We start from the raw sequence: 27,760 nt of genomic DNA, 5'->3' as shown, positions 1-27,760 counted from the left end.
GAAGTATTAAAATTATGAGCTTTGGTAGAATGAACTAAAATAATCTCTTTTTGGGAGCCGGTGGTGAGCGGACATGATTTCGAACCAAGACTGTTAGAATATATTGTTCGACAGCTTGGAACATGAAATGCTTTAGCATAGGAAGTACGAAGCAAAAGACCACTTTTTTTTAGGAAAAAGTGAATGAATGACAAAGATAGATACAGTACAAAGATATGAAGGGACAACAGGGTGATGAAATTAGTTTTTGATTTGTTTTGCCAAAGAGTAAACAGACACAAGGGGATGAATGGCTCCTTTCTGGGTTGTAAATTTATCTGACTTTATGGTCAGTGATCTTGCTAATGTACAATTGGATAATGCATGTGTAAAGGAATATACATTTACACAAATTTAGGAGGCAGCTGACTTCAGAAGTGCATTTTTTGTGTGGAAAATAATTCAAGATCGAGATTCAGGCCAGTTAACAGAAATAGAAAGTTTACAACACAAGAGGCCATTCAGCCTTTTGTGTCTGTACCGACCACCAAGAGCTATTCATCGTAATCCCACTTCTCAGCTCTAGGTCCACATGACTGTAGGTTATAGCACCTCAAATGCATAGCCAAGAATTTAAAAAGACTGTGACAGTACCGCTTCTACCACCCTCAGGCAGCAAGGGAGATCATGTCTGACAAATCTGTTAAGAGTTCTTTGAGGAGGTAACAAGGAAGTTAGACAAAGGAGAACCAGTGGACGTGATTTATTTAGATTTCCAGAAGGCCTTTCATAGAATTTAGATTCATAGAATTTACAGTGCAGAAGGAGGCCATTCGGCCCATCGAGTCTGCACCGGCTCTTGGAAAGAGCAACCTACCCAAGGTCCACACCTCCACCCTTTGACAAGGTGCTGCACAGGAGACTGTTAAATAAGAGCCCATGGTGTTAAGGGTAAGATCCTAGCATGGATAGAGGATTGGCTGACTGGCAGAAGGCAGAGAGTGGGGAGAAAGGGGTATTTTTCAGGATGACAGCCAGTGACTAGTGGTGTGCCTCAGGGGTCTGTGCTGGGACTACATCTTTTTAAAATATAAATTAATGATCTGGAAGAAGGAACTGAAGGCACTGTTGCTAAGTTTGCAGATGATACAAAGATCTGTAGAGGGACAGGTAGGGAGTGCTAAGGAAGCACGGGGGGCAGCAGAAGGATTTGGACAAGGTAGGAGAGTGGGCAATAAAATGGCAGTTGAAATACAATGTGGAAAGTGTGAGGTTATGCACTTTGGAAGGAGGAATGGAGGCATCGGCTATTTTCTAAATGGGGAAATGCTTAGGAAATCAGAAGCACAAAGCGACTTGGGAGTTCTTGTTTATGATTCTCTCAAGGTTCAGTCGGCTTTTAGGACGGCAAATGCAATATTAGCATTCATGTCGAGAGGGCTAGAATACAAGACCAGGGATGTACTTCTGAGGCTGTAGAAGGCTCGGGTCAGACCCCATTTGAAGTATTGTGAGCAGTTTTGGACCCCGTATCTAAGGAAAGATGTACTTGCCTTGGAAAGGGTCCAGAGGAGGTTCACAAGAATGATCCCTGGAATGAATTTACAATTTTGACTTCATTAATATAATTGTAATAGAAACAGGGCATACGTGACCGTATACTTGTGTAGTATTTGAATAAAGAAAGTCACCCTATGAGATGAGGCAAGAGCATTTGTTTTGAATTTGCATTTTCTATGTCTGTACTGACTGAAATTTGGTTTGCCTATATTGTGGTTAGCCTGAATTGTTTCATCCTTTTTAGTGCCTCCTTACCACATATATGTGATATTGCAACTTTGTTTGCTGGCATTCAACCTTGCTGTGCTAAATAATGTTTCAGGGGTTCCAAACCATTTCAAAGATGGTGATTTGTTCATGTAGAATGCTAATGCAATCCTTGAATCTGAAGCAAGTGCAGTCGAACATTGATGATTACTGATAGGAAAGACTGGTGTACAGGCCGGAGAGTGGAGCTGAGTCCACAAAGATCAGCCATGATCTCATTGAATGGCGGAGCAGGCTCGAGGGGCCAGATGGCCTACTCCTGTTCCTAGTTCTTATGACACTAATTGAGTTTGTTGTGGCCTAGCATGCTTCATGTCTGGCGGACATAATTTTGGAATGGATTGATTGCTCCCATCTCTAGGAGTAATGAATGGATGATTTCCTTTCACCAACTGGAGCTGCCATTAATTGGAGAAATTGGAGTTCTCCATATTTTCTATGTTTCTCCATGAGAGTGACCATTTCCAAAGTGCTGTGGCTGTGGGTCATGCCAGCATGATCAAAAAGGCCTCTGTTTACTATTTTGGGATAGCATTCACAATCAGTCTAGCACTGCTTAAATGTACCTTGGACCCTACTTCTGCAGTGTCTCTTTAATAAGACTGTCATCCTCAGATTGGTGAGAGCTTCTAAGTGACAGGAGGCGTGTGAGTGACTGTTTTGATACCATCATTTACTGCGCAAATTCACAGCAAGTATTTCCTTCATCGATTTTCGGAAGGGCAAGTCATAGACACTGAGCATGACCCCTTTGAGTGTCCCTGCAATAGCCATACGGTAATTGATTTAAATCCCAGAGTGTCTCCTAACCACCCCTTCTTTAGCTCATTTGCTTCTTTTAAATACTTTTCCTCCTATTTATTAAATTTTATTTTCATCTTTCCCTTGTTGAATTTATCAACCTCATGCTTGTGCTTTCATTTTGCCTGCTTCAGAAAAAAGATTCCTCGCATCCTTGGCTTTGTAATTCTGTTTTTTTCTTTGTCACTCTTTAACCTGCAGCCCACACTCCACTTGAGAAATACTCTTAATTGTTTCTCCAAAGAATTGGGCAAGGGAGCCTGATGATATTATAGTGTTTGTAAATGTTGCATTTTGTTGTATTTTAAAATTCAGAATTGAGTAAGTTTCTTGTTTCAAATGCCTGATTTATCAACACCCACAATGGAGATCAGAGAATATAAACTAGAAAACCATTTTCCATTTGTGTGGTGCCTTTAGCATAGTTAAATGTCCCTAAGCACTTCACAGGAGCATAATCACAAAGAAATAAGGCCAAGCCAATTCTCCCACTGTGTACCCGAACAGGCGCCGGAATGTGGTGAGTAGGGGCATTTCACAGTAACTTCAATACAGTGTTAATGTAAGCTTACTTGTGGCAATAAAAGGTTTTAAAAGATTTAAAAATTTAAGCAGTAGAAAGAGGATACGCTAAAACAAAGGGATAGGTTTTAAGAGCAACCTAAACGAGAGAGGTGCTAGTGTGAAGATGTTTGGGGAGGGAACTCCATTGAAGCATAGACAACCAAAGGAATAGACAACGATGGTGGGGAGAAATGTACAGATGCACAAGAGGTCAGAATTGGAGGAATGCAGAGTTCTTGGAGGGTGACAAGGTTACAAAAGGTTGCAGAGATGGGGAGGAGCATGGAGGAACTTAAAACACAGGAGATAGATCAGTGAACAGAAGGCAATGGGTGACCAGGACCTCTTGCAAGTTCGGTCATGGGCAGCAGAGATTCAGAGCAATTCAATTTTATGGAGGCAAGCCAGGAGAACACTGAAATAGTTGCATTTGAAGGCAATAAAAACATGGATGAGGGTTTTGATAGACAGGTTGAGGCAGAGATGTATGGCATTATGGAGATGGAAGTAGGCTGGCTTTGTGATGAAAAGAATATAAGTTTGGAAGCTCAACTTCAGTCAAATAGGATGCCACAGTTGTGAACTGTTTAGTCGAGGCATAATGGCATGGGATAGGAAGGGAAGCAATTGAAGGAGATTCTCTGGCTACAGTTGCACAGGCAAGAGTAAAATCAGAAAAGGACAGTCCCATTCTGGCCAGTGGAGGAGAATGGCGTGGTCACCTTCAAAGATAGTTGAAATGCTATGATTTTCTGAAGCATTATTATGTCACAATGATGGGATGCAGATGTGTGTCCAGCATTTCTCCCTGGTTATGATCAGGGAAGATGCTGAGAATAGGCTTTTTGTTTCATTAGTGGAAAACAGGATGTAAATAGGAGACTGGGTATTGTTCTCCTGTACAGAAACATTGACATAGGCTGAGGAAGGAATCACCTGTTGGGATGAATCTAACTTTTAATTGTTCCAAACAACAATTTTGTCTATTTCCCTGTTAGTAGTAGTACGGAGTATTTTAAAGAAATATAGAGTACCAATTATTTTTTTTCCCAATTAAGGTGCAAGTTAGCATGGCCAATCCAGCTACCCTGTAGATCTTTGTGTGTTGCGGGGGCGAGACCCACGCAGACACGGGGAGAATGTGAAAACTCCACACGGACAGTGACCCGGAGCCGGGATCGCACCTGGGTCCTTGGCGGTGAGGCAGCAGTGCTAACCACTGCGCCGCCATACCACCCACGTAGCAATACTGAGTTGATGGGTATAAAATAATAATAATCGCTTATTGTCACAAGTAGACTTCAATGAAGTTACTGTGAAAAGCAGGATTTTGCTGTGTTTAACTTGTTTGCCTCTTAATTGATTATAGGTACCGCTGTTCCTGATGACTGGGGTCTGAAGTTAACTGTTGGAGACACTCAAAATACTGCTGTAACTCTGAATATTTATGTGGATCTCCTGCTATTACCTTACACCCTTGGGATTTTACCAGGAGCCTTGGTGGTGTTTTATGGTTTGAAGAGGACCACGTCAAGTTTAGTATTCTGTTGAGAAGTAAACCATTCAGCCCTTTGAGCCAGCTCTGCCATTCGGTTATATAATTATTAGTCTGTACTTCAATTCCATTTATCTGCCGTAGCACCATGTGCCTTGGTACCATTACCATACAAATATCTATTGATCTCAATTGTGAATATTTCAACTATGCTATAGGTTTAGGGAGCAAGTTCTAGATTTTCCCCTACCAATTGCGTGGAAAAAATGCTTCCTGACTAGCTCTAATTTTAAGATTAGGTCTCTATTCGTGCTCCACTAGAGAAATAGTTACTCTTTATGTATCTCATTGAATTTTGTTACTCCGGGTGCTACGGTTTCCTCCCACAGTCCAAAGATGTGTAGGTTAGGTAGATTGGCCATGCTAAAGTGCCGCTTAAGTGTCCAAAAGGTTAGGCTGGGTTATGGAAATAGGGGATAGGGTGCTCTTTCCAAGGGCCAGTGCAACCTGATGGGCCGAATAACACTGTAGAGATTCTATGACTTGTCAGGTTGAGAAGGACATGAAGAGGTGATGTAAGTCACAGAGGGTATAAGTTGTGACTGGATTATGCCATTTCAATGCTTTTGTAGGGGTTGGCACCCGAGTACAGTATGGAGTACAGCACTGTCAGAGGTGCTTAAGATTTTAAACCAAATCAGCCTCCCTTTCTCAAGTAGAAGTAAAGCTGCACTATCTGATGAAGAATAGGACCCTTCTCTCAAATGTCCTGGCCAACATTTACCTATCAGACCACATTACAAAGAAAATATCTGATTAATTTATATCATTATTTAATAATTATATGTGGGAGCATGCTGTGAGAAAATTGGCTACCGCGTTGCCTACAACAGCAACCAGACTTCAAAAGTAATTCATCGGCTATGAAGTACCCCGATGAAATGTCCAGAAGTCATGAAAATCACAATTCAAGTGTAAATTCGTTCCTTCTTTACCCACAGTTTCTTCTTTCGTTTGAGGTGAAGAGAGAACAAAAACCTCCACTGGGCTTCAATTGGCAGAAACCACCCAAATTTCCAAGATGACTTTAAAAGAAATTGTATACCCACTACAAAATAAATGCAAATATATCACCAATGTCATGAATACCAAACGCAGTCCACCCAGCAATAGGAAAGTACAGCTAATGCTAGAGACCAAATTATTTGAATTCAACCATTTACAGAAAAATATATCACTCCAAATGCAGCCAACCTAACCTACAGGTTTAATATTCTTTGCCCTTATCCAGTGGACAATTAATCTCCCTTTTTTTAAGCAAGTATAATAAGATAACCCGACAAAATATTAGTATTCACACAACGATACAATGTCCCAATGATGTAAGACCACTTAAGTTGTCAATACAAAGTATTCACTGCTGTAATTTGTAAAGGAGCCAAGCTAAACTATCACCTCAAAACTGACCATGGATTGTGAATTTTTTCATTTCACACCTTTCATATATTTTCTCAACAAAATTAGAAGTTTCACGTGCCCAGCATGTGAACAATGCAAAATAATCAGTCAAATCATTTCACAATCACAGCTCATCAAACAACTTTAAGCCTTTAAACTCAAGCAAAAATGCAGAAAATGAACAAATTTCAGTCAGCAAAGAAAACCACAACTTAGAATTCCAAAGAAGCCCCAGTAACATTCTCACACCAAGTTACCCCTGTAACCATAGGAACAATCACTACTGAAAGGAAAAGTGGAAAATAAATTAAACATGTGAAGATGGATGAGAGTCCTTCATAGGAATTTTTTATATGGCAAGTTCATGATCTGAAGCACGCTTTCTGAAAAGGTGTTTGAAGTGGAGCAATCAAGCATCCAATTAAAGGAGGGTGACAAAACTTTCCAGGTCAAATCGAAGATAACCCAAAAACCATACTCTCATGTTCACAGGCAAATGTGTGAAATTAATGTGCAAAAATAAGGGGGGTGGAGACAAATCACTTTAGGAAATGAGGTACAACGGTAGGGAAATCTCAGTTCACTGGTTACAGAGATATTAATTGCCCCCATAGAGTGTGGTCATAACTTGTCTGTGAACCGTATTAAGATTACAGACCAAAAGAAAGAAATTAACCTTTTTCTCAATTACTTCTCTCCCTTTCTGAAGCACAAAATGTTGCCAGTGTTGCTTCATGGCTGCCCCCTCTCCCACGTGGACCAACTTTCATGCACATGTTCAGTATTGGTAGACAGTATCATGGCCAGAACAAATTTTGCAACTGAGTTGACAGAACACCGATAAAGAATAGAAACTTTGATTTTGCTCCACCTCCCTTGTTGTACTGATCAGTTCGATCAAGGAGTGACATGCCCAGGGCAAAAATAGATAGTTGTTGATTCAACAGATCAAGATGCTGTGACAGATGACACCCCCTAGTCACTACTGACAAGCTTCTCTGAAGCTGAAAGGTAACAGCTACACAACAAATAAAACTGTACAGTATCTGTATGCCCAAACATGAAGCAAAGTAATGGGAAATTTGAAACGGTGCATTGCATAGATTTGAAATGCTGAACATATCATCAATTCTACGGTTGAGTACAGCAGAACTTTTGACAATTTGGTGCCTTGACAAATTACAGGAGTCTTGACGTCTCTGGGCTGTACACCCATTTACAAAGAACTAGTATGGACAAATTTACATTAAGTGATAGATATATCTGTGTGCTAATGCACAAAACAAATAATGGTATGCAGCATTTCATGTAGATTCTTCATTAAATGTGCAAAACATCTTTTTCTCAGTGATCATGGTGTAAATTCAAGGGATTACTGTGTTATACATCTCAAAACTTTGAGCCAAGTCATATTCTAATGAACAGATGATTGAGCTCATAACAGGATTATAGTCCAGTGCATTAACTGGCGTGCATTTGAAGGAATTCTAATTTTCTTATTTTTGAAAGAGCCAAATGTTTGGTGAGTCTTTTTGCTGCACCACAATCACAACATTGTTACTTACAAAGCTATCATAACAGCTTTACAGGAAGACCACTTTGGCTGAGTCAATGGGAAACAAAACAACACCTGGCAACTTCATTTTTAGAAAATGAACAAGAGGTCTAGGCTCAGCAAAAATGACAATTAAAAACGGAAGCAGTGAAATGCAGATCGGCAATACTGCAAGATAATCAATAGAGATGGACAATGAGTGTTAAGAATTCCTTTTATGGGTAGCATAAATCCATCCATCATTCCAAACCCCTCACAAATCTGCATCCAACAACCATGTAGAAGAATGAGAACAGGGCAACTTACCAGTGTGTCCCAATTTGGGTTTGCCTCGCGATTCAAATCTGAAGGCAAGTTGTATGGGTCGGCAAACAACGGTGCTAGTACAGATTACTCCAAGGTACTGCATGAGGACATCGCCAATAGTCTCTTCGTGCTACAATTTAGGAAAACAAAGAATTAAGCTCTCAATCATCAGGCATATATACAAAGGAAATTAAAGATCCAGAGATCAAAGGAGGAAGGGCACAAATATTAGTAAAGTAGGACTGGGATTAACGGTAGAACTGAAGGTGGGAGTGTAAAACAGGTGGTCAGTCCCACAAGAGATTAATCAACTCTCGTTCACTGGAGAAAAGAAAGAAAATCCTACTAAAGGTCATGGAAATGATTGCAATATAGTGTAGTCCAGGCATTGTCAAACTCGGAAAAAAATGCAGAACTTTGAACAGATGGAGACTCCATACTTTCCAACATCGGAAGGCTTCACCTTCATCCAACAGGTTCCATTGGAGGAGCGTGTACGAGGGCCAAAGGGACCCAAAACCATTTCCTCCATTTTTGTCAGCAGCAAACAATGCAAGAGAAAATGGTGGGTCGCGTAGATCGGCCGGCATGGGTTGCGAAGATCGGCCGGGTTGTGTCCCGAAGGTTGGCCCGCTTAGTAAAAATGGGTTCCCAGAAAAAAAGTTTGAAGAACACTGGTGTAGTCAACCACAACTTGAGGATTGAAGAGGATGGGTGCACTGAGAACATGCAACGATAGGGTGGATGCTAGGAAGAATAGTATGCAGGATAATATGCAGAATGAATAAAGTGGGAGAGAGGCAAAGCCATGGGTTGATGGAGAAGAAAAAGATGTGCAAGTTGAGTAATCAACTGCAACAGAATGTGATTTGACAGAAAACCAGAGTCATATCTGTGGCTTTGGCAAGAGACCATATAATTGTGACTTTTTTTAGAATTACAAAATGCCATATTCTGTTTCAGAAAATGGTGGATGATTCGCTATTATGCCCTAGTACAGAGTCCCAGAAGTAAGCAAAATTAAGAAAATTGTTGGAATGACTATGCTGAAACCATTCATGGATTTGGGAAGAACATGCAAAATTAACTGTTTTAAGATAACCAGCTTTCTCAAGTATAAAGTGGAACAAAATACAATTCTCAAGAACTATTTACTTCCAAGGGAATACTCAATGGTTTCAAAATGAGAAAATAGGAAATAGCATGTCCTTACTGCTCCACTGCAAAGCATGCTTTAGTCAAAGTGAAATTAAAATAAAATTTTCATCTTTTAGTAAATAATTTCAACTAGCAACTTCCATATAGTAGAACTTCCCAATTATCCATCATCAAGCGAGTCCCTAGCCACCATAAATGCAACAACAGTCACCACTGTTGTTGTGATTGATACCTGGAACAAGTGATACTGAAACTTACTGGGGACTGGCACCAACAGGCTTCCTGTGACCGGTGTAGTATGAAAAACGTTCACTTTGGCATTGAATTGTTTCAATATTAGGTCAGACACTGGGGCTGTGAAGCATGGCTGGAATAGTAAAATGAATTTGGATGCATTTTAACCAGAATACATACTGCTCCACCATATTTATCTTAATTTGTTGCACACTGGATAAGGAATTCTTTTAATAAGTAATCAGAGATTCCAAAACAAATTCAGCACAAAATCATGATTTTTGTTTTAAACTACAGAGCAGTAGACAGCTTTAGCTTCTTTCAGAAAGCATGAGTTGCTCTGGATTTAACAGGCCTGGTATGGATGTTATGTCTTAACATATCTAGTCGTCATGAATTAAGAAATGGTTCAACATTAATTGCAAGACAACTGTAGAATACAGTTTTGGAAGTGAAGACAATCCCACGTCCTGGTTTATATTTCTCACAAAAAAACAAAAATAGATTAACAGGTCATCCATTTCATTTTGGTCAGTGGGACAAAATTGTGCACAAAATGGCTGCTGCATTATCCAATGTAACACTAGCACTTAGATTTAATAGATGTCAAACACTACAAAATCTTTCAAACAAAGGTGACACATCAATACAAGTGATGCTGTGATTTGGTGCCATACCTGTGAATGTACAATGAAAATTCAGAGTGAAATTCTGTACCCAAGGAACTAAAGATATAATTGTTTTGAAAGCGTATCCCTCATTAAAAAGAGAAAAGGGTGTTCACTCACCAACTCATTTCCAGTGCGGCCCTGGTACTGAAAGTACACCTTCCCCCTTGGGCCAACGTGTTGTTGCAGTCCTTCCCACTCTGCTGAGCTGAGTGCCAGCAGGTCCGCCACCTGTTTGTCTTTACAGTGCACCCGTGCCTCTGCAGTTCCATCCTCCACAATAACACTGCAATAAAACGGTTCCCAATATTAGTCCAGGTCAATAAAACCCACGATCACAGGTCACCATAAATCACTAATGCCCTTTTCCTGGTGCAAATCTCAAACGCCCAAAAAGAAAACTTAAGTCAGGTTGGAAGTAAACTGAATGGAACAAGTTGGACAGCTTAGTCTATCAAGAAACCCTTCATCCAAATATGAAAGCCATGTGGGTTATTAGGGTTTTGCAAGTGACATAATTCAGCCTTCAATTTCCTTGTGATTCTGGTTGTCTATGATTTGCAACCAAAATTTCTGATTCTCACGTTTTATTTGGTTATTTCAGAAAAATAAACGGCCTCAAGGTTGCAACATTGGACAAAAAACTGATGAAGCAGGGACATCAGTTAAATTGAAAAGGGAAGAGAGGTGCTATTTTAAAGGCAGAAAATCAGAGGTTATGCTGAAGGATTGTTAATGCAGTTTAAAACTCAGTTTACAGCGTAGAAGTTCATCCAGGTTATGCACTCAGGTTGAGCTTCAACAAGATTTTAGTCAGTGGCAGAATCAGGGGCATGAGCACAGAGTTTATCAGGCCAAATAGAATTAGAAACAATGTAGAAGATTGTAGTTTAGTCGGGCAGCATGGTCGGCACGGGCTTGGAGGGCCGAAGGGCCTGTTCCTGTGCTGTACATTTCTTTGTTCTTTGAATTGCTTCAATCTTCCCAATTAGATGTGGAGCAGTGAAAATGCCTTTTGGCAGCATACACAAAGCTAACCTATGTTGTAATGACAATGTATCATGTGCAATTTGGAATATTAATAGTTTCACCAGTTGGCATAAGGACTCAGATTACTTAAAAAATGAAACAGCTAGAATTGGAAAGACACTATTTTAAAATGGCTGCAGATGTCACCTGATCTACAAATTGGCCAGGTTTTTCAAAGCCTCTGAACTTGGATTACTATAGAACAAGTCTAGGAAGTTTGCATGATTGGACTTCACACCTGACATTGTCTGAACTTTGTGCAAAACATAAGGACAATAGGCCACCAAACCCCAACTACAGAACTGCTAGGAACAAAGAAGGACTTACGGAACTCATTATGCAAAGAGGGTGCCTATTTGTTGTGATAGCATCTTGTTGGCTTTGTCAATGGGAGATCTAAACTCCTTCATTAAAATGGATTGCCCTTTATTGCGTGCCAAGAGCAGCAGTCAAATGATCAGAACCCAACTTGCGAAAAGCTATGATTATAAGCTTGTCTGCTTGTTCAGCAACATCTAAAAAGCATCTACAGAACGTCCATAGAATCCTTACAGTGCAGGGAGCCATTTGGCCTGTTGACTATGCACCAAACCTCTGAAAGAGCACCCAATCCACCACCTCATCTCAGTAACCCCAGTGGGCTTGTACATCTTTGAACACGATGGGGCAATTTTAGCATGGCCAACCCAACAACCTGCACATCTTTGGATTGTGGGAGAAACCAAAGCACCCAGAGGAAACCCACGGAGACAAGGGGAGAACTCCATAGTCACCCAAGGCCGGAATTGAACCCAGGCCCCTTGCGCTGTGAGGCAGTGCTAACCACTATGCCACCCTGTCACTGAACAAGCCATCAGCATGTTGAAGATGTGCTTCAATGAAATGAAAATCGCTTATTGTCACAAGTAGGCTTCAAATGACGTTACTGTGAAAAGCCCCTAGTCGCCACATTCCAGTGCCTGTTCGGGGAGGCTGGGACGGGAATCACACGTGCTGCTGGCCTGCCTTGGTCTGCTTTCAAAGCCAGGGATTTAGTCCAGTGTGCTAAACCAGCCCCTGATAAATGCGCGGATAGGTCAGGCACAATCCTGCTGGATGCATTAGCCAGCGCCTCCGAATGGTTATGGTGTGCTGCGCTCTGCATAACATTACATAACAAGATTTGGACCCACAGGAGGAACAAGATCTCCTTCAGATGTGATAATATATGGGAAGGACAGCGATGAAAGAAATGCAACTGCAGAGTTGGCAGGGAGCTCTAATTAGGAGTTGCACTTAATAGTGTACAGTTCACTTATGTTGAACGAGAGGACTGATGTCAGAAACATAATGCTCACTCTCCATTCTCATCAATGCCACTAACACAAAGCTTTCCCACAAACAGCCAAGCAACCCTTGTCCATTCTCCCATTAATCCCTGTCAATTCATTCCCATTCATCATCAAGGAAATACAAAGTTCCTTACAACCTAGTAACCAAGAATGGTCAAGGTAGGGAAGGTATGGTGCAAACAAATAAGATTTATGTGAACTAAACAGAACATTCTTAACAAAACATTCACATATACCAATGCTCATATCCTTGTGCAATTACAAGCTTCATTTTTCCTTTTGCCAACACTCTTGCATGATGTACACCTTATGGCTTAAGCAGAGATAGAGGCAACCTGCTCAGATTGCTGCAGTAAGTGCTCAGATGCTCTAGGCCAGTGTCTTCAAACTTTTTTTCCCAGGACCCAATGCATCAACCGGCTAGCCCTCACGACCCACACTGGCCGCCCTTCGCGACATACTATTTTGCTTAGCTTTAATGCGACAGATGATCTAATTCCAATCAGGTTCACAGGAGGAGGGTAATGCACAAATCCGGTGCAGAGTTCAGCCGATTCTTTGGAGCCGTCTTCTTCTTTGTGAAGTTGGGAAACCCAACATCGCACATGTAGGTCTTTGAGAAGGGCAACAGCAATAAAATACTTGTTTTACTCGGCACCAGATACTCCTCGGAGATTCTACACCAGAATGATGACAGCTCATGGACTTATGATGTGTTTTTAATGTGCTATCACAGGTGAGGCGCAGAAGCTCAATCTCTTAATTTGGAGTCAGCTGCAAGTTAAAAATTGACTCTCGGGGCTCAGAAGCAAAAGGATTTTTCACCCTCACCCATCACCTCTTCTTTTTCAAAACCTGAAACTTCTCCTTTGGAAGGTAGCAACATAAACTGTTGATCAGCGCAATCAGGTAAGACTGAATAAGGCTTGCCAGTCTATTGACAGTTCCCTTCGATGTGTCGTAGCAGTGTGGGGAACATGTAGTAGTTTTAGCTTTGTACTCGCACTTGACAAACTTTTATTTACTTTTGGAAATCATCTATTTCTTCACAGTGCCGAAAGTAATCATCATCCTTCCCTTGCAATTTGAGGTTCAGTTTGTTTAGAATTGAAAAGATGTCTGCAAGGTAAGACATAGTTAGCTTCCAAGTTTCATCAGCAAATGTATCAGCCACAGGGGTGATTTCTCAAGGAGGAAAGCGTGGATTTCAGACCTGTTTGTAAACTCCGAAAAACACACAAACCCTTGACAGCCAACGTACCTTTGTATGGAACAATAAATATATGCGCTCGTCCCCCTATCAGAACACAGAGCCTCAAAAAGCCTGGTATTGAGTGTGCTGTGTTTAATGAAATTCACAATTTCTTTCAACACCACTTTAAGATCGGATGGAATTCCTTTCGATGCCAATGCATCACGCTGAATAAAACATGATTTCAAACAATGTCCAGCTGCCTCCTTAATCCTTATTATAACTCAGCTGTTTTTCCCAGTCATGTTGGCTGCCTAATCGCTTGTGAATTCTCTGCAATTAACCCAGTCAAACCTGCACTTTCCACCCACGCAACTATTCAATGCTTCAAAAATCTCTGTGCCAGTCTTGCTGGTTGGTAATGTCAGACAGCAAATCCTCAATGAATTCATTGTGCCAAACATACTTAACTTAAACTAGCAGATAACAATCTGAAACATCAATACTTTCATCCAGTTGTATTGAGAACTCCTGTGTTGACCTTAAACGAGAAATAAGCTGGGCTTCTAGATTCTCAGCAATGTCACAAATTTGGTGAGCCACTGTGTTATCACTAAATGGGTTGCATTTCTGTTTTTCAGTTGACCTCTCATTTGACCTCTTATGAGCTGTGTGCAATGTTGCAGGGGGAATTTATCTCTCTGCTACAGTGTGGGGCATTTTCTCTTAAAGAGGCTAACTGTACTTTGTCAATCAATGTAACATTTCTGCTAAGGGCTTCAGCTGATGATTTAATTTCTCACTGCATCCTTTGAACAAAACCAAGAGGTTTTTCCTCAAACTCGCCATGCTTAGTCTTCAAATGCCTTTGAAGTTTAAAAAAAAAACTTATTTGCCAGTACATCCCTGTATATAACACATGGGCTTTGCATCCTAATTTGCATTGGCACAATTAACAAAGCCATATCTCAAGAAATCATCTTTATGCTGCTTTGTTCCCGATTTCAAATTTTTCTTTGTTGGCTGTTCACCAGAGACCCTGGAGCCCTGTACAGAGCTAACACTAGCACTGCTTTGTCCTGCTGTGGACTCTCTTGAACAGCTCTTTCCAGCAGATTCAGTTGTGAGATCCTGGCCTGTTTGTGTCTCTTGCCCTCTCTTCCTTAAACAAAACATTCCATCTTCAGTTCTTCACAGTTCTGGTGCCTTGTTTGCTAGCAGCTAGAAAATGGAGCAATCAATCCTCCTTAATTTTGCGTTAAAAGCATGGGTGTACAGGGCGCATGACATCAGTGTACGTGCAAGGCATGTGATCTTCTCTGCCACATCTGGCCAGAAGACTGCACTGTTCCATTTAAAAGCTGGCCGCGGCCGGTATTCTCAATTTGAAAGCCGGGCGGGCGGGATTCTCAAATTTAAAAGCAGGTCGCTCCATGACCCTCCCGATTGCGCTGCGCTCCCCCCCCCCCCACCCCCCACCCCCACCCCCCAAACCCCCACCAGTGGATTGCAACCCACAATTTTTTTTTAACCCTGCTCTAGGCCAATGTCCTCTGGGTTTCAATTTTATGAGAGCCCCGCCAAAGATAGTTCCAACTGTACCTCTGCAGTGACAGGCTCAGCCGTTTTACTTTTTAATCACCTCTTTCTCCCTGCTATGCTCAAGTTTGGACCCATCTCTGTTACTTTTTGGAATACATGACAGAGATAAAGAATTTTAATAAATGGCAACTTCAAGTGTCATATCATCCATTTGGGGAAAAGGTGGATTACAGTTTGAAAGAGACTGTTTTAACGTACATTATCGCAACGCCATTGGAATTTCGATACCATCAAAGAAACATCAAAAGCTTTATTTATTTTCTTACAGACTTCAACACTTTATCAATTCCGCCTCCTCAACTCGTAACGTGGTCTGTTTTACATGCTAGTGTGTGTGTATGTTGTGGGATCTGGGATATTTTTATTAAGTCTGACACCTTTTCCCCAAGTGAGTTTTTAAACAATAAAATTAACTTCTTACTTGTCATCTCAAGAGATCTGGCTGCTTTATTTCTTCATATAGTCAAGTAATCTGTTAATTAGTATCATCTTGTTCCCCTAGGTACACAGAGACTTTGGAACAGATACCCGCATGTTCTTTCAATTGAGTGCATTAAAATCTACCATCAAAAATCACAGCACATTGCTCGGAGAGCTTCCTTTCCCATCCCTGTCACGTTGCAAGAAACTATAATAATAATAATAATATGTTCACAACACATGTTACAGATAGTCCAAAAGTGCTAGTAGCTGTGCAAATTCCTGACAAAAAGCAGCAATCGGATTGCAAAAGGATAACCATCTCATGCATTTGGAAAGTGTATTGCTCACATGCCATAATGAAAATAAAAGACGTCCAGCTCCTAATCGAAGAAAGATCACATGAGAAAAGATGATCCAGAAAATGGACACAAAGTTTGAAAGGTGATGGGACAAGAAAATATCATTGACATTTAGTAAAGAAGGAAGTCAAAATTAAAGTCCACAGCATGGAGCAACTGTTGTGTTCCCAAACCTAAATGAGCCAGTGAAATGAATGTTATGACCATTTTGTGGTATGGGGCATTTCAACTTGCACATGTTGTCTAATCCTCATCAAGTGCATTACTTTTTGAGTTATTAGTTAATAGTCATCTGTCACTGGGATAAAGTAACATAGGAAACCTTTTAGAACTAATTCTTTGCCTGTGGTTATTTCACAATAATATGAAACAACATGTGCAAGAACCTGTATAAAACAGGAAAAGATAAGCATGCACAGGCAAGACAAATTCCAATTTGTAAAACAATGCTGATCTTTTCTGTCTTGCTTTGGTAATGTGGCCACCACAATGAAGCGCAGAATGTTTTTTGAGGTGATCATTTTGGTTCCTAATCCTTGATGGCTTACCTTGCATTAGCACGAAATACAGCAACTGCAGATAGACACGGTCCAGAACTTCTTGTGCACTTTCCCTAACCATAGAAATTACAATAATTATTAGTTGCATTTTTGTAAATGTATCCACAAGATTTTACTTTTGAAAAAATGCAACTGAACATTTTGCTTTCAAATGTGTTCTATCTGCACAACACCATTTTATGGATCACGCTGAAGTACAGAAAAGATTTGGATACATCCAAGTTCATGAAAATACTGGCTTTTTACTTCACTTTATATTTTGATGCCCCAATCTATGCTTATTTCCAACATAATTTCTTTTGTGATGCAAGTGTTTGGATATATGTACTTTGTGTATTTGGATATGTTTTATCTGTTACACTTATTTTCCCCACACGGGGGCGATCATTTGCAGAGAATTCCAGCAAAAAAATCCCCAAGATACTTTTACTCCATCTTGATAACCAGGAATACGTGAAAATAACTTTTTGTAACTGAATTCTATGACAAATTGCACAGTAAAGGTTCTGACACTTTTTTCCCCAGCACTTTTTGTTCTACATGTCAATTTGGTCCAAGTATGTCTAACTGAGACTCCAGTCATTTCTAGTTTCAAAACTGTGCAGCACGGTGGCGCAGTGGTTAGCACTGATGCCTCACGGCACCGAGGACCCAGGTTCAATCCTGGCCCTTGTGGAGTATGCACATTCTTCCCACACATTCTGTGTGGGTCTCACCCCCACAACCCAAAGATGTGCAGGGTAGGTGGATTGGCCGCTCTAAATTGCCCCTTAATTGGAAAAAAAAATGAATAGGGTACTATAAATTTTTTTTAAAACTCTAGTCTCAAAATTAAAACACACCTGTTTAAAAATGCTACTGCAACGACTGCAGATCCACTGGAGTTTCAGCCACGAAATAGTAACCACATGGCAGCAAACAATTCCCTGTCGGTGGTTCTCTCGCCCAGAAATTAAACTTCCAAGATACAGCAAAGGCATGTCTGCAATACATGTATTTATTGATAAGGTGGAAGCAGACCTGAAAAAAAGTCCAAGCATTCCAGATAAGACAAGTTATTAATCCCAAATTTAACTGATTAAATGAGATCACTAAATAACTGCAGATGCTGAATACCCAAATTCAAAAATGTCTGAAGTACAAAAGGCAAAAGGGCAAAGTTTGTTTGCCTTCCTCATCAGAAGTGAAGATGAACTGATGCAAGTCCAACATGTCTTTATAGATGGCGACCTTGTTTTTACATCGAATTGCAGTGGCAAATTTTAATTCTTCATTTAAACAAATCGATAACAGCTGTTTCCAAATCAGATAAATAATTTCAGACACCGATGGGACACGTTACTGTCCAAAAAAGATAGTAAAGCTTCACCCAGCCAATTACGCTTCCAATTTGTTTTCTTTTTTCACAAAGCCAAACAGGCGAACAAATGACATGCTCCCAAGGTTTATTACTTTCCTGACTCAGAGGTTGGAGTGGCAAGAGTGACTATCTCCATGTTGCCATTTGGTGGAACAGGTGGCATCATTAGAAGTGAGCACTTCTTGCTGTTCACACAAGAGACTTTGTACACTTATTGTGGTCTGACTTGTTAAAGCCAAGTTAATCTTTAAAATGGTTTTTAAACTGTACTTTAATTTGATCATTTAAAAAGAAAGTACAAGTTAAATTTCTCTCCTCTCAATCCTTTGTTCCCCACCACCCCCGCCCAATTTGTTTTCCTCTCCTTTTCCATTCTCACAAACACTGCATTGACAAAAGTCAACGAGACTCTGGAGCCAAATTTCCATTTGCAGGCATTAATAGCTCTATATTTTAACCTTTGTAAAATAGACAGTAGCTCTCTTTGATATTAGCAATGGTGTGACTCTGTCTCTCTGGAGACAGCACAGCAATGGTAGTTAGCTCTGAACTTGGTTTTTGAATGATGCACAGCAGGACATGCAGATTGAAAGACAACGGACAAAGATTGATTGTGAAGGTACTTTGTTTCACTATGCTGGGCTGTGAGGCACTAGCACAATTCTGTAGTTCTGAGGGGAAACTGGATGAGCTTAAGACACCGAGTCCTTAGAAATTAGTGAGGGCTGGAATTACAAGTCAACAGGGAGTTTGAAAAACGCAGGTTAAGTTAAACCCAAGTTAATTCAAAAACATTTTGTTAGACATTATGATACGCGAAGTTCAAGAGTATGTGGGAAAAGTAACTTTTTCCAAAAGTGTTACAAAATTATCTACACTAGATCTTGTGAACTTGAGTAGCAACTATCAAGGTTTGTGATATCATGTTTATCCCCATAGGAAGTCCAGAAGAAATACAAAGTTGAAAACGGCTCTGAATGTACAGATTCTTCCATTATAGTGCATAACAAAATGAGAACCAAAATACCAACCTTACAGCCTCCAATGAAGGAATTATAAGGACAGATGCACTACTGGAAGGTACATATTTGCAGTACACATTGTGGTACCTGAAAAACAATTTGGAAGGATTCAACAGATTTGATTTTTTGAAATGTATCTTAACTGCAGATTAAATGACTTTAATTCTGCAACTGGATTTGAGTACGCCTTTAAAATATAATTGCACACACTAAGCATCGGTGTTAAAAGCAATAAAAATCAAACATGAACTCATTTTTCAGTAATAATAGATTTCGGGACTTTCAGCAGGTCAGGCAGCACCTATAGAGAAATGAAGAGTGGTAGAACTGAAATGCGAACCTAATTTCCTCTCTCCGTCAATGCTCTCTTATCTGTTGAGACTTTCCAATTTTTTCTGTTTTTGTTTCAGTTTTGCTGTATTTTATGTACATTTTTCTCAGTCAAAAGATTCACCCTAATCGTGCAGCTTCATCGTTTTGAGGGCTGAAGTGGCAGAGTGAATTAAGCACTTCAGGACCTTGATCTTAATGCATGCAGGACTGATGAAATGCAAATGTCAACACTACATTGGCTGCATGGATGTTCTAGGAAATGAATTTGTATTAAATAGTGGCAACGTTTATGACAGATGAGGCATTTTAATATGGGCAAGGGTGGCATCATGAACCAAGAAAGCTGAATTGCAATGTTTGCTAAATGACCAGGAACTGCAAAAGAGTGAGTAGATTTGAAAGCCAAGCACAAATCGTTTAACGCTTTTGGATATGTAAAAAAGCAATAAAAAGGCTAACGGAATATTATCCTTTATCTCAAAATTGGGGGGAGGGGCAGATTACAAAAAGGAGGATGTTATAGAGCCTTAAGAGTTCTACATTCTGTTCTGGACATCCCAATTCAGGAAGCATTAATTGACTTTGGAGCAGGTACGTTGAGCTCTAAATACTGGAGCTCAGACAGTAAAGTTATGACAGGTTGCATAAATTTGGCTTGTAGTCCTCTAGTTAAAGAAAACTGATCTGATTAAGATGTTTAAAATGTTAAAGGAATTCAATGAGATAAATAAAGAGCAACTATTTCTCTAGTCGAGCAAGAATGAAGGGACCTAATCTCAAAATTAGAGTTAGTCCATTCAGGAAGCATTTTTTCCATGCAAACGGTAGGGGAAAATCTGGAACTTCCTCCCTAAACCTATAGCACAGTTGAAATACTCACGATTGAGACCAATAGATATTTGTATGGTAATGGTAGCAAGGAACATGGTGCTACGGCAGATAAATGGAATTGAAGTACAGATCAATAATAATATAACCGAATGGCAGAGCTGGCTCAAAGGGCAAATGGCTTACTTCTCAATAGAATACTAACCTTGATGTGGTCCTCTCCAAACCATAAAACACCACCAAGGCTCCTGGTAAAATTCCACGAGTGTAAGATAATAGCAGGAGATCAACATAAATATTCAAAGTTGCAGCAGTATTTTGAGTGTCTCCAACAGTTAACTTCAGACCCCAGTCACCAGGGACAGAAATACCTATAATCAAGCAAGAGGCAAACAAGTTAAGCACAACAAAATAAAGTCACCAGTCAAGGTGGAATAAAAACCTTTTATACTCATCAACTCAGTACAGCTACTAACAGGGAAACAAACAAAATTATTGTTTGGAGAGCAGCACGGTGGCGCAGTGGGTCAGCCCTGCTGCCTCACGGCGCAGAGGTCCCAGGTTCGATCCTGGCTCTGGATCACTGTCCGTGTGGAGTTTGCACATTCTCCCCGTGTTTGCGTGGGTTTCGCCCCCACAACCCAAAGATGTGCAGGCTAGGTGGATTGGCCACGCTAAAATGCCCCTTAATTGGAAAAAATGAATTGGGTACTCTAAAGTTGAAAAAAAAATTGTTGTTTGGAACAATTAAAACTTAGATTCACCCCAACAGGTAATTTCTTCCTCAGCCTATGTCAATGTTTCTATACAGGAGAACAATATGCAGTGCCATAATTACATCCCATTTTTTCCATTTATGAAACAAAAAGCTTATTCTCAGCATCTTCACTGATTATCATATTCCAAATTTCAATCAGGGGGAAATGCTGGACACACATCTGCACCCCATCATTGTGATACAACAGTGCTCCAGCAAATCACAGCATTTCACAGGACATCTAATAGTTTTGATACACAGTGGAATAGTATTGTATTCTTACCAGGTGTATTTTTATCATATGTAACAGCTGCAAAGTTGGCTCTTCTATTAGGTTCATAGCAGCTCCTTTCCAATATGATTGCAGGGAAAGAGACAAGCGATGCTGAGAAACTGCCAAATCATGCAAATATTAGAAGACTTTAATTAGGCTATGACAAATTGTGCTATAATTCTTTTTCTGGAGTTGGTGAAATTACATGCAAAAGCTTTATTAGAATTTCAAACGTGAAACTAAAATTCAAAGTTCACTTCATACACTCATTAAAAGTCAAGCATACAAATATTTTTTAAATTCCTTTACGGGGTAGTGGGTGTAACTGGTTAGGCCAGCATTTATTGCCAATCCCCAATTGCCCTTGAGAAGGTGGTTATAAACTGCCTTCACGGAACCACTGCAGTACCTGTATAGTAGGTGCACCCACAGTTTTTGTTAGGAAGGGAATTCCAGGATTTTGACCAAGTGACAGTGAAGGAACTGTGATATATTTCCAAGTCAGGATGGTGAGCAGCTTGGAGGGGAACTTCCAAGTGGTGGTGTCCCCATGGAGCTGCTGCCCTTTGTCCTTCTAGATGGTAATGGTCATGGGTTTGGAAGGTGCTGTCTAAGGACACTTTTTGGCAAGTTCCTCCAGTGCATCTTGTGGATGGTAAAACACTGCTGTCACTGTTACTCGGTGGTGGAAGATTGAATGTGTGGGGAAGGGGTAGCAATCAAGCGGGCTTTGTCCTGAATGGTGTCAAGCTTCTCAAGTATTGTTAGAGCTGCCCTCATCCCGGCATGTGGAAAATACTCCATCACACTCCTGACCTGTGTCTTGTAGATGGTGGACAGGCTTTGGGGATGGTGGACAGGCTTTGGGGAATCAGGTGAATTACTCATCACAGGATTTCTAGCCTCAGATGTCCTCTTGTAGTCACAGTATTTACATGGCTGCCAGTTCAGTTTTTGGACAATGGTAACCCCTTTTGGTGGGGGGGTTCAGCAATGGTAATGCTATTGAACGTCAAAGGGCAATGGTTAGATTCTCTCTTGTTGGAGATGGTCATTGCCTGGTACTTATGTGGTCTGACGTTACTTTCCATTTGTCACTCCAAGCCCGAATATTATCCAGGTCATGCTGCAATTGGACATGAACTGCTGCAGTATCTGATTAGTCGTGAATGGTGAACTTTGGTCAGTCATCAGCGAACATCCCATTTCTGAACTCATGATGAAATGAAGGCCATTGATGAAACAGCTGAGATGGGTAGGTTGAAACAATCCTTTCAATGCAAAGCAATTTCTTTGCTTCTACTAAATAATGCCCAATCATAAACATATTAGAACTCATAAACAGCAGAGGCAAAGGACTGTTTTTTGTTTATAACGAAGAAGTAAAAAAAGAATTGGCCAGGAATGCCACTTCATTTGCTGCTGAGTGATCCTGTCCAAAGCGCATAAGATAAAAGGTTTGGATCGGGCAAAGGGACAGAGTTGTTGCAATAGTCCACAGTCCAAACGCCCATCGACACTTGCTGTCTGTCTAAGATTAAGGGTAAAGAATGGCTACCTGGGTATTGGGATTTGTAATTTGTAGCCAACCTGCTACGTGGCAGCTGACCCCGTTGCCATAGCACAGTGTAGGCAGGTTAAATTAGGCCAATCTGGGACTTCCACCGAACACCTGTCCTCAGACACTGCCAGCCAGATTGAGCGCATTATTGGGCACGGCCAGCACTACAATGATGAAAAAGGCAACCCAATGGATTACGGAGACCAGTAAAATCCAGTGACCGGAGCAGGGAGGGTTTGGGCAGATTAGGCGGGTGGAGGTTTACTGCAGGAGGCAGGTAGGAAAGAAAGAAGGTGGGGGATGGGTGGGGGGGGGGGGGGGGGAGAGTTGTTATCTTGGGGACCATTCACAAAATAGAACACTCCATCCCGGCCAACTTGGATTTTATTTTTTATTTAAAAATCGGCCTACCGACTCCAGCCCAACTAAGTATCAGGGGGAAGTGGCTTAGTAACAAGACCAATTTACCCTTCATATCGAAATATGGCGGTCAGGCTGCCACTTTCAGCATGTGCCAACCCAAAAACACACCTAGCGGGAGCATGGAAAACACAGCCCATAGTCTAGCACCAGTCACCAGCATCAGTAGAGGAAGAACAAAGGAATAATCGAAGAAAAGGTTGAGCCAGGGAAAGGCAGCTATCAACATGTACGAGTGTATTTTGAGCTTACCGGTGAGAGAGTACGTCTTGAACAGAGTTTATATGAGGTATTTCTGAAGTCAATTTTTCAAGGTAAGGCCGGTTGAGCTGACTTTCAGAAAGCTGAAATCAAAATTTCACCAGTAAAAAGCACCTGATACAGACTTTATGTCAAAGACAAAAACATTAACAGAAACCATTACACAAGCTCTATAAACACAAATCAATGAAAATCATTGGATCTTGCTTATCCCCATCAATATCATTATAAACTGAAAATAGTGGCTCTTTTATTTTCCAATATTGTTATATTAGTTTATTATCTCTCATAGCTGGTCACAATAGCTGGGATCTTTACCTATCACGTAGGTACCCACAGTACCAGCCACCCCAAACAGGTGCCAGAATGTGGCAACTAGGGGCTTTTCACAGTAACTTCATTTGAAGCCTACTTGTGACAATAAGCGATTTTCATTTCATTTCATTTTGTGGACAGCACGGTAGCATTGTGGATAGCACAATTGCTTCACAGCTCCAGGGTCCCAGGTTCGATTCTGGCTTGGATCACTGTCTGTGCGGAGTCTGCACATCCTCCCCGTGTGTGCGTGGGTTTCCTCCGGGTGCTCCGGTTTCCTCCCACATTCCAAAGATGTGCAGGTTAGGTGGATTGGTCATGATAAAATTGCCCTTAGTGTCCAAAATTGCCCTTAGTGTTGGGTGGGGTTACTGGGTTATAGGGATAGGGTGGAGGTGTTGACCTTGGGTAGCGTGCTTTTTCCAAGAGCCGGTGCAGACTCGATGGGCAGAATGGCCTCCTTCTGCACTGTAAATTCCATTCTATTCCAGTACTCTAACAATGCATAAACAGTAACTTCATTGCAGTGTTAATGTAAGCCTACTTGTGACAATTAAGATTATATATTATTATCTATCATCCATAACTACATGCTTCCCTCACAAACCTCCTACTTTCCAATGCTCTAGACATCATTTCTGAAAGTTGTTATCTATGAATAACAAGACCAACGTCACATGGAAACTCATTCTTTCTCTACTTTCCCTTGATTTCCAAATTATTAACCTACCTGGGACTGGTGTAAACAGGGCAGAGTGGAAATATACTGAAACTTCCACTCAGGTCGAACAACAAGGTACAGCGGGCAATTTGATCTCTGCAGAGTCTTTCGTGGAACTGAGGAAGAACAGTGTCGTTTGAAAATAGATGTGTCCTGGATAATGAAGGAAAAGATTGCAAATATTCCAAACTACTAAGAAAAGCAAATGTTTTCAGATATTTGAGTAATAATTGAACATAAAATTTCCTCAACCATTTTTTTCTGCAAAGTAGTCAAAATTCATGCTATTTGTTTGCCTTCACAACCAACTAAAATCCAAAGACAACAAGACTTCTAACTGTTGTCACAGGTTAGCGAGATTCGTGTTTTCTATACTCAAAATATTCCTCACAAGAACTTTTGATTCTCTTACCAGCTGTTTTGATGCAATCAGTCTGTACACTCCCCCCTGGCTTATCAGATGGTACCACTTCACAGCTTTGCCCATGAACAGCATCTGCAACCACATTGTCAGAAAAAAGTGGTTTCAGGAAGGCATTTGAAAAAGCTGTTTTTCATATTACAGAATGCAAGCAAGGAAGAGAAAATTTATCAATGGCAAGAAATTTCCAAGAAAACATTAAAATAATGGGGAGAAAATAAAAAGAGGATTACAAGGAAATTTAAGCATACAAATATTAATTTAAGTTTTCATGCCTCTGGTGGCTGGGCAGCACCAACTGCCTGCAAGACTGCTGGTAGGAAATGAAAGATGCGCATTGTCTGTTTAACAAGGAGCCTTTATTATTATTTATAACTGTTCTCACTGCTCGCATGTGCAATCATGTTTTAAATGCTTCAGAACAACAGGAGGGTAAAAAGGGGAGTAAAACCAGCAACCAAGTGCCATCTGGGTGATCCTGGCCCTGGATGTGTTTGAAAATAAGGATGAGAATTTTGAATTTAGTTCTTGACCAGGAGCCAATCTAGGTTCACGAGCATAGTGGCAAAAGATGACAAGGACTTGGTGCAAGCAGAGTAAACAATTTAAATAACTTTCATAATTTAATTCATCTATCAAATACACTTCGGGACGGCACAGCGGCACAGTGGTTAGCATTTCTGCCTCACAGCTCCAGGGTTCCAGATTCAATTCCGGCCTCAGGTTACTGTCTGTGTCGAGTTTGCACTTTCTGCCTGTGTCTGGTTGGTTCCCTCCGGGTGCTCGGGTTTCCCACCAGTCCAAAGAAGTGCAGGTTAGGTGGATTGGCCATGCTAAATCGCCCTCAAGTGTCCAAAACGTTAGGTGGGGTTACTGGGTTATGAGAATAGGGTGGAGGTGTAGGCTTAAGTAGGGTGCTCTTTCCAAGGGGCGGTGCAGACTCAATGGGCCAAATGGCCTCCTTCTGCACTGCAAATTCTATGATTCCATGACTTATGATCACTGTCAGGCTCACAAAATGGGCAGCTTTACACATATTATGCATCCCTTCCTCACAAAGCATATAGTAGTCAACTACAAATTATTGTACTTATCAAAAATTTGGTAAAAGCAACCTGTCTGCTATTACTTCAACAGTAGTGATATTTCATGATACAGACTACATTTTGGCCAAGACCATCAGACTTTGGCTATATTTGTCAGCCAAGTGTGTGGGGTGGTGGTGGTCAGTAGTGGGTTAGTGGGGTTGGGGGAAAAGTTGCTTCCAAAACCAGTGACATTGTGTGAATTAAAAATATTGCACTGGTAAGTAAATGCCAATCTTTATTGCAACATTTCAAACATTAATTCTACACCTATAACAAATACAACCGAACCATACTGCAACATATTGTGTAAAAGCTTGGGTTCCCTCACTTAGGCCAAGTGCCGCCATTTACATTTAAAATTACTCCTTATATTAGTGACACTAATTGTCATTAAATCTGCTTAAATGTTTAGTAAATGTAGAAAACATATAAAGTGGTGTTGGTATAGAAGTATAAAGTGATGTTGGTACAGAGGTATAAAAACTAACATAAGTAGTGGAAATTAAGCACCCCAGAGAAAACGTGTGATGGAAAAATGAGCCAAACACAAATTTTGGACACAACTCATAAAATTGATCTTTTCCTTGCAAGAATTTTGGAAACCATCCAAATTTCTCAAAAGAATTCCTTGATCTGCCCAATATCAATTTTTCCCTACATACAGAAGTCATAAAACTACCATTTAAGACATAGCACAAGATATTTTCCTTTAACAATCTTTGGTAATCTTTCTTTTCCCCAGGAGGGCTTGGCAGCTACACTAGTATTAACAATAGATTATACTATTAGCCATAAAATATTCTAGATTTTTTAAACGTCAAGATATTGACAACCATAATTTTCATGCTGTTTAGTGGTTTCACTAATACCGTATATTTTTGAAGCTTCTAACGTCTTCAGATGAGACGGCATTAACTATTGCATCAATCAGGAATTTGGTTTTGGCTACCAACCACAAGAAATTGCTCAAAAGACTTAGATATGCTCCCTCACATATACTAAGAGTATTTTTACGTAGTTGAGTGTACATCCTTATAGAAAGAAATGTTTTAGACACACAATCAGTATTAACCACATATGACAGTGGAACACTTGTAAAGAGACACATTGTCAGCCATTTTAAATTGAAGACTTTTCCATGTGTTGAAACCCTGACTACAAATAATCCACCAACTAATTCACTTGATATTTTGCTATTATGGCATCTTTAATCAGATTACCAATAGATCAAAAGGAGATTACACTTCAGGTCCATCTTGAAGGGCTAGTTTAATTAATAGATAGATATTACTGTTCAAAGTTAAGTAATTGCATTAAGGCCGATGCTGCAACATGGATATATTTTTCTAGGATTATAATTCACAGACGAGAAATCAATTGTAAAATTCTTATTTACGTGAACTGAAAAAGCACCATTTGGAGAAAGTTATATTTTCAAAAATGCTAAATGTTCAGACTCATGGTATATATACTATTAGTTCAAAAATGTAGTAATCATATTACTGAGAGTATATACAATATGTAAAGCTTTTCTAAATTGAATATCATTACCACTAAATAGTATCTGGAAAAACAAGTTATCCCATTGTTTGCTGGTGACAATATTCAACAAAGAAAGTGTGTTGAGAGTCACACACCTTCATGGTTGAAATGACGATCAACTCCTTCCTCACAAGAAACCAAGAAGCTCCTTGACCTTGAACCAGCATTTGCAAACTGCTTGCAAGCCAGTGATCTTATTTAAGTTGAGGGTTTCAATATATTTCTTCCACGAATGTTGAAGAAAAAGTTTTAAGAAACACGTTGACTAGAAACTACATTCATAAGTGTGACCCCGTAAGAGACTATGCAAACGAAA

The 27,760-nt window shown here is 40.3% G+C and overlaps 1 protein-coding gene across 4 annotated transcripts in view; it reads right to left on the bottom strand.

Moving 5' to 3' along the window:
* ctc1 (CTS telomere maintenance complex component 1) overlaps positions 1-27,760 on the bottom strand; it is an 89,953-nt gene that overhangs the window by 3,493 nt on the left and 58,700 nt on the right. For 2 of the 4 annotated variants that reach the window (XM_072470511.1, XM_072470514.1), the window contains 10 exons: positions 24,806-24,889; positions 24,403-24,546; positions 23,349-23,440; positions 21,125-21,234; positions 20,290-20,455; positions 18,933-19,010; positions 17,384-17,561; positions 16,530-16,594; positions 10,166-10,331; positions 7,986-8,115 (listed from right to left, as the gene is read on the bottom strand). In XM_072470511.1, the coding sequence (XP_072326612.1) occupies positions 7,986-8,115; positions 10,166-10,331; positions 16,530-16,594; positions 17,384-17,561; positions 18,933-19,010; positions 20,290-20,455; positions 21,125-21,234; positions 23,349-23,440; positions 24,403-24,546; positions 24,806-24,889 (1,213 nt within the window). Of the gene's footprint in view, positions 1-7,985; positions 8,116-10,165; positions 10,332-16,529; positions 16,595-17,383; positions 17,562-18,932; positions 19,011-20,289; positions 20,456-21,124; positions 21,235-23,348; positions 23,441-24,402; positions 24,547-24,805; positions 24,890-27,760 lie in introns of those variants that run through there. The other 2 variants (XM_072470512.1, XR_011933861.1) reach the window with 2 other exon arrangements.

The sequence above is a fragment of the Scyliorhinus torazame genome, chromosome 12 (genome assembly GCF_047496885.1).
Source record: "Scyliorhinus torazame isolate Kashiwa2021f chromosome 12, sScyTor2.1, whole genome shotgun sequence".
Classification (NCBI taxonomy): domain Eukaryota; kingdom Metazoa; phylum Chordata; class Chondrichthyes; order Carcharhiniformes; family Scyliorhinidae; genus Scyliorhinus; species Scyliorhinus torazame.
Note: the sequence above shows the minus strand (reverse complement) of the source record. Positions and strands in the feature narration are given on the sequence as shown.